General features: G+C 47.6%; 1 protein-coding gene across 1 annotated transcript; it reads right to left on the bottom strand.

Moving 5' to 3' along the window:
• Positions 1–2,572: 2,572 nt before the first annotated feature.
• Positions 2,573–5,766, bottom strand: LOC147964650 (uncharacterized). The gene is made up of 4 exons (XM_087530086.1): positions 5,233–5,766; positions 4,962–5,109; positions 3,000–3,248; positions 2,573–2,820 (listed from the first exon to the last, which is right to left on the bottom strand). Exons 1-4 carry the CDS (start codon positions 5,764–5,766, stop codon positions 2,573–2,575), a joined length of 1,179 nt encoding a protein of 392 aa, XP_087386212.1.
• Positions 5,767–6,583: the final 817 nt, after the last annotated feature.

Below are 6,583 nucleotides of genomic sequence, written 5' to 3'. Positions count from 1 at the left end.
ACGTCGAAGGCGTAAAAGCCCAGGGGCGCCACCACTCGTACCGCTTCGCGCGTGTACAGAGAGGCTGACTAGCGGGCCCCCTAGTCAGGTGGGGGAAGAGGGAGAGAGAAACAGAGACGGCCACGGCTTCGCCGGAGCTCTCGCCGACGACAAGGGCTCTTTGGCCAAAACGACAGGGAGGGATGGCAAGAGGAGGTCGAGGCGCACCTGCCCATACCCATAGCGTAGCTAGGGGTGGTCGGACGGTGTCGGAAACTTGCTCGCGGGCGGAGGCAGAACGGGGAGGTCGTCAGAGTTGGGGAAGACGGCAAGCAGAGGCCGTTCCAGGGGCTCCAAGCGGGCGAGACGGCCTCACCGGAGAGAGGCGGAGGCCCTGGAGAGGTCGCCCAGGCCTGGGAGGGGCTGGAGCTGCCGCGGCGACCAGAGGGGATCGCCGGCGAGCTCGAGCTCGGGGATGGCGGCCCGAGGCCTGCCCGGCCGGGCTACGGCTTCCTACTCTAACCTGGAGTGTGTGTGAGTGCTGGAGGATGCTCAGAGAGGGTGGGGAGGGGCTCTATATATAGGCGAGCGGCGAGGGTGCTTCGGGCTCCGCCGGTGGACACATGTCCACGGCGCCCGGCGACGAGCGGCATCAGTGAGAGGGGGAGAAGGCGCCGGAGGTCACGCGGCCACTGTGGGCGAACGGAGACGAGCACATGGTCGAGTGGGGTGACGACGAGCACGGTGCACACGCACTGTTGGGCTGGCCGGACCTTGCCCGTGCTTGCTGCGGCGAGCTCCGGCGTCGGCGAGTGCCAGGGTGGAGTTAATGGTATCAAGACGATGATGGTGGCGAGCTTTGGCTAGGTTTGGCAGGTGGGGGAAGCGAGCACGCGCGAACTGAGCGCTCGGCGGCTCCCAGAGCACGTCGACACGCATGCCTGGCATCGTGGACATGCGTGGTCACCACGTGAACTCCCTCCACAGGCCGGCCTTCATCCAAAAACCATGTCTGGCATGTTGTTCGCAGTGGTTTTGAAGTTTACCAAGGTTGGGTTTGGATCCAGGTGCAGTAGAGAAAGTTTTACAAGTCTGATAAGTTTCTAGACAGTAACTTTGAGGTGTTACTATGGTCAAATGGCTGGGAGTTTGAAGCTGTGCTTTGGAGGCTAGCTTAGAGTTACTAAGGTAAATAAGCACAAGAAATATTAGTTCAAATGGAGCAAGTAAAATGGTAATTGCTGTAGAAACCACCATTTCTGTCCAGAACAGAAAAGATTTTTTGTAGCAAAAATATCCCAAAAAGTGATGAAATATTTTTGCTCGGGGAGGTGCCCTAGGTTCTCTAGAATATTTGTGAATTATCTCAGAATTTTCTGATCCATAAAAATTAGGGTTGCTTTGGAGCAAACAGGTTTGTCTTAGGGTTTTAGAGAGAAATTGAATATTTTTCATTTAAGAAAAATATTCCAAAGGTTATTTTGAGGTGGATCAGAAGTGAAATGATGGTTTGGCAGAGAAAAGAACACTTGGGTGAAAGCCAAGGATGCCCAAGTGTTTATGTCCAAATGAAAAGATACAAAAACCCCAAGTTTCAAAAAAATTCAAATGAAAACTCAAACAAATGAAAGAGGGCAAAAACAAGGCTGTCACAAACCTCCCCCACTTAGAATGAATCTCGTCCTCGAGATTCGGTTGCTTGGGAAAACCACTCTGGATACTGACCCTTAAGGAATTCTTCCTGCTCCCAAGTTGCTTCTGAGTCTGTGTGATGCTCCCACTGAACCTTGTAAAATTTTCTGGTTTTGCTGCGAGTGACCCTTTCCATTTGATCCAAAATTTTGAACGGTCTTTCTTCATAAGTTAAATCTTCTGCCAATTATATCTCAGTCATTGCAGTCCTTTTCTCAGGCGGGGATATGCATCGTCTCAATTGCGAAACATGGAACACATTGTGTATATCCGACAACTCCGTGGGTAGTTCTAGTTGGTATGCGACCGTACCCACTCGAGACATAATTGGGAATGGACTAATGAATCTAGGTGCCAGCTTTCCACGAGTCTGAAATCGCTTAACTCCTTTCATAGGAGTGACTCGGAGGTACACATGTTCTCTGGGCTCAAAACTGACCTGCCAGTGCTTTGCGTCATAATAACTCTTCTGACGGGATTTGGCCAGTTGCAGTCGGTCTTTGATTTCCCGGACTTGTCTCTCAGCTTCCATCATGAGATCGGTTCCGAAGATATGGCTATCTCCAGCTTGAGACCAATTTAGAGGAGTGCGGCACTTACGACCATATAGAGCTTCATATGGCGACATCTTTAGACTGGTCTGGAAGCTGTTGTTATATGAGAACTCAGCGTATGGCAAACATTCTTCCCATTTTGCCCCGTTGGCTAGTACACAGGCTTGCAACATATCTTCGAGTATTTGATTTACTCGCTCTGTCTGACCGTCCATCTGAGGGTGATAAGCAGTACTATATTTAAGTGATGTCCCCAAGGCTTGATGAAGACGGGACCAGAAAGCGGAGGTAAACAAAGATCCTCGGTCGAAAGTGATGGTTCGGGGTACTCCATGCAGACTGACGATTCAGGATACATACAGTTGTGCAAGTTCGTCTGCTCTGTATCTGGTGCTGATCGGGATGAAGTGAGCAACCTTGGTGAGGGTGTCCACTATAACCCAGATGGCGTCTTTGCCTCGTTGAGTACTAGGCAACCTGGTGATGAAATCCATGCAAACATCATCCCATTTCCACTGTGAAACTGACAATGGTTGGAGAAGTCCAGCTGGCTTCTGATGATCTGCTTTCACCTTGTTGCATATGTCGCAACAGGCTACAAAATATGCAATGTCTTTCTTCATCCCATCCCACCAGAATATCCGATTAAGGTCTTCATACATTTTCGTACCTCCCGGATGAATGGAATACGAGGATTCGTGTGCTTCTGACAAGATTTTCTTCTTCAAGTCCGGTTGATCTGATACACAGTTCGTCCACGGAATCGGAGGGTACCGAAGTTGTCCTTGAATAAATCTGGGGATTGCTTTGCATGTTTTTGTAGCTCTACGTCTTCTGGCCGGGCCTTGCGGATATCCATCTCGAGTGTGGGGGTAACTTCCAAAATATTAGTGAGGCCAGCATCCATGATGACCAAGTTGAGCCGAGCGATCTCCTCCTGAAGTTCGGTAGGCAATGATTTTAACATGACATTTAAGCTGACGGGCTTTCGACTGAGCGCATCGGCAACGACGTTGGCCTTGCCTGGATGGTAATTTATTCCAAGGTCATAATCCTTGACCAATTCTAACCATCTTCGCTGATGGAGATTTAAATCTGGCTGAGTGAAGATGTATTTGAGGCTTTTGTGGTCAGTAAAAATTTGGCACCTTTTTCCAATGAGATAGTGTCTCCAAATTTTTAATGCATGAACCACTGCAGCCAATTCCAAATCATGAGTAGGATAATTTCCCTCGTGTGGTCGTAGTTGTCGTGAGGCATACGCTACTACCTTGCTGTCTTGCAACAGTACGCAACCAATACCTTGTCTGGAGGCATCGCAGTATACATCAAAGCTGCGATAAATGTCTGGAAGAGTCAATACCGGTGCGGTCGTCAGACGCGTCTTTTGCTCATTAAAACTCTTCTCACAGTCCTCTGTCCACTCAAACTTTGTATCCTTTTTGAGGAGTTCCGTCATCGGTTTAGCAATTTTGGAAAACCCTTCAATGAAACGACGATAGTATCCAGCTAATCCGAGAAAACTCTGGATCTGTGTGACAGTCGTGTGTGGTACCCAATCGAGCACATCCTTTACTTTGCTCGGGTCCACGGCTATACCTTCGGCGGACAGTACATGTCCGAGAAATCCGACTTGCTTGAGCCAAAATTCGCACTTACTGAATTTGGCGTATAACTGATGGTTTCGGAGCCATTGTAGCACTACTCGGAAGTGATCTTTATGCTCTTCTTCACTCTTGGAGTAAACGAGGATATCTTCGATAAAGACTACCACAGATTTTTCGAGGAAGTCCATGAACACTTTGTTCATCATATGCATGAAGAAGGCAGGGGCATTGGTGAGACCAAAGAACATTACAGTATATTCATAAAGACCGTATCGTGTAGTGAATGTGGTCTTAGGAATATCTTCCTTTTTAATCTTGAGCTGATGATATCCGGTCCGTAAATCGATTTCTGAGAATACTTCAGCCCCACTGAGCTAATGAAACAGGTCATCAATCCTTGGTAGTGGGTATTTATTTTTGATGGTGACCTCATTCAGCTGACGGTAATCTATGCACATATGGAGACTGCCATCCTTTTTGCCCACGAAAATTGCAGGTGACCCCCATGATGACGAGATGGGACGAATATAACCCTTCTGGAGTAATTCGTCAAGTTGTTTCTTTAGTTCCACTAATTCTGATGAGGGCATCCGGTAATACTTCTTGTATATTGGTGCGGTTCCGGGCACAAGATCTGTGGCAAACTCTAGTTCTCGATCTGGTGGCATGCCAGGCAGTTCTTCTGGAACCACATCAGGGTAATTACTGACCATAGGAATAAATTCCAACTCAACCATAGTGGTGCAAACTAGTTCTGGCTTGGGCACATGCTTGCGAGCATAGAATTTGATGAGCTGCCCATTTAGACCGGTCAAACTGACTTGTCGGGTTGCGCAGTTTATACAGACTTGGTACATGGTTAGCCAATTCATCCCCAATATAATATCCAACTGTTAAGACTCAATGATTACCAGAGATGTTGGAAAGTGGACCCCGTCGATATTGATCTCCAGATCACGGCAGACTAGATTGCTCTTGATTATAGATCCCGGGGTTTGTACCAGCAAATTTTTGCCCAAAATGGTGCGAGGAAAATTGTTTTGGGCGGCAAAACTCTGAGAAATAAAAGAATGGGAAGCCCCAGAGTCAAATAAAATTACTGTAGGTATGTCATTAACAAAAAACATACCAATGACGACTTCTGGCTTCTCTTGGGCTTCCTCGGCGGAGATATGGTTCACGTGTCCAGTTGGCCCTAACTCCATAAAGTTGACTTGTGGCCTGCCCACGGCATTCACCTTGTTGTTCTTGGGGCACTGTTTGGCATAATGTCCGGCCTGCCCGCAAATGAAACAATTATTATTGCGCTGGCAATCCTCATGTGTTGGACTGGTTACAATATTCTTGACTTGAGTGGTGGTCCTATTAACATTCTACTGCCAATTTGGCCTGTATTCCACCTGATTTAGCTGCCAGGTATGAGCATTTTGCACAGGTTGTCCATCCTTCTTTGGCTCAAACTTGCGCTTGTTGTCATTGTTAGCAGACCTATAATCCGATATAAGCTTGTGATCCCGTTCAGCAATGAACGCTTTGTCCACCAGAGTATGGAAATCAGTGAAATCAAACATACTGAGAGCACACCGAAGTTGTGGATTTAAACATCCAAGAAATCTGTTAATCTTCCTTTCTTCAGTGGCCACGTCATACAGAGAGTAACGGGAAAAATGATTGAATTTTTGCAGATACTCAGCCATAGACTGATTTCCTTGGACGAGCGCGAGAAATTCACGTTGTTTGGCCTTCATAACTCCAGTAGGGATGTGATACTTGTGGAACTTATCCTTGAATTTTTCCCAGGTGACTTCCTCATCAATCGGCCACATGGCTTTTGTATTTTCCCACCATATGGCAGCTGCGCCCTCAAGGTAATGGGTTGCAAATGGGACTTTATCATTTCCTTCAGTACGGGCGATCTCAATCTTTTTCTCCATGGTCCGCATCCAGTCGTCTGCATCCAATGGGTCAACAACCTGACTGAAACTGGGTGGATTGGTCCTCTGAAAATCTGACAGCTTTTAGTGGTGACCATTCTGATTTCCATTCTGTCCAACCATAGCTTGCACACTTCTCAATATTTCAATCAGATCATTATTCCTTTTCTATTCAAACATACGCAAAACTTGCTCTGTGGATGGAGGATCAGGCGGTGGAGGTGGTGGCTGAACATTCGGCTCGGGAGAATATCCTGCCTGTCGTGCGGAACAATGAACAGGAGTTCTTGCGCGAACGTTGCTACTGCTGCCTCCCCGCATCATCCTATTGAGTATTTTTTCCCAAGGCAACGCAATCGAGATGAGAGACATCCAAGAATAAAATTGGGGGAAAAGCTAGCAACAACTCTCGAAAAAGACAAAAAGAGCGAAGAAAATACGGCGATTAAAGTCCCAACATAATTATACATAGACTCATACATGAGAATTAAACTACAAGGCTGGTTCCACTACTCTCATACATGAAGCATCATAACTCATACAACTACATCTGTGCACCATCAAGATGACTGCGAATACTCAAAGATACTACTGCTCTGCTGGTGCTGTGGTGTCCTCCCCTGAAGCGGTCTCAGATCCCAAACTAACATGGTTAAGGAAACCTCCGGGTTAAAGGTAACGCGACGACGCTGCCTCAAGGGCTCTCCCTCAGGGGCAGGGGTAGGATGAAGCATCGGGGCTGCAGGGGTAGCGAGAAGTGAGACCCACTCGGCAGAAGTACTGAGAGGGTTCACGGCGGAGACGCCTGTGCTACTCG

This window comes from Triticum urartu, chromosome 6A (genome assembly GCF_056163025.1).
Source record: "Triticum urartu cultivar PI428250 chromosome 6A, HENAU_Tu73, whole genome shotgun sequence".
Classification (NCBI taxonomy): domain Eukaryota; kingdom Viridiplantae; phylum Streptophyta; class Magnoliopsida; order Poales; family Poaceae; genus Triticum; species Triticum urartu.
The sequence above is the reverse complement of the archived record's forward strand: the minus strand, read 5'-3'. Positions and strand labels throughout refer to the sequence as shown.

Coding starts and splice junctions, on each gene's coding strand:
- LOC147964650 (XM_087530086.1), bottom strand. CDS start 5,766: ATGGAGAAAAAGATTGAGATCGCCCGTACTGAAGGAAATGATAAAGTC. Junction 5,110..5,232: donor ATACCTGGCAGCTAAATCAG/GTGGAATACAGG, acceptor ATTTGCGGGCAG/GCCGGACATTATGCCAAACA. Junction 2,821..2,999: donor TTTATTCAAGGACAACTTCG/GTACCCTCCGAT, acceptor CATATTTTGTAG/CCTGTTGCGACATATGCAAC.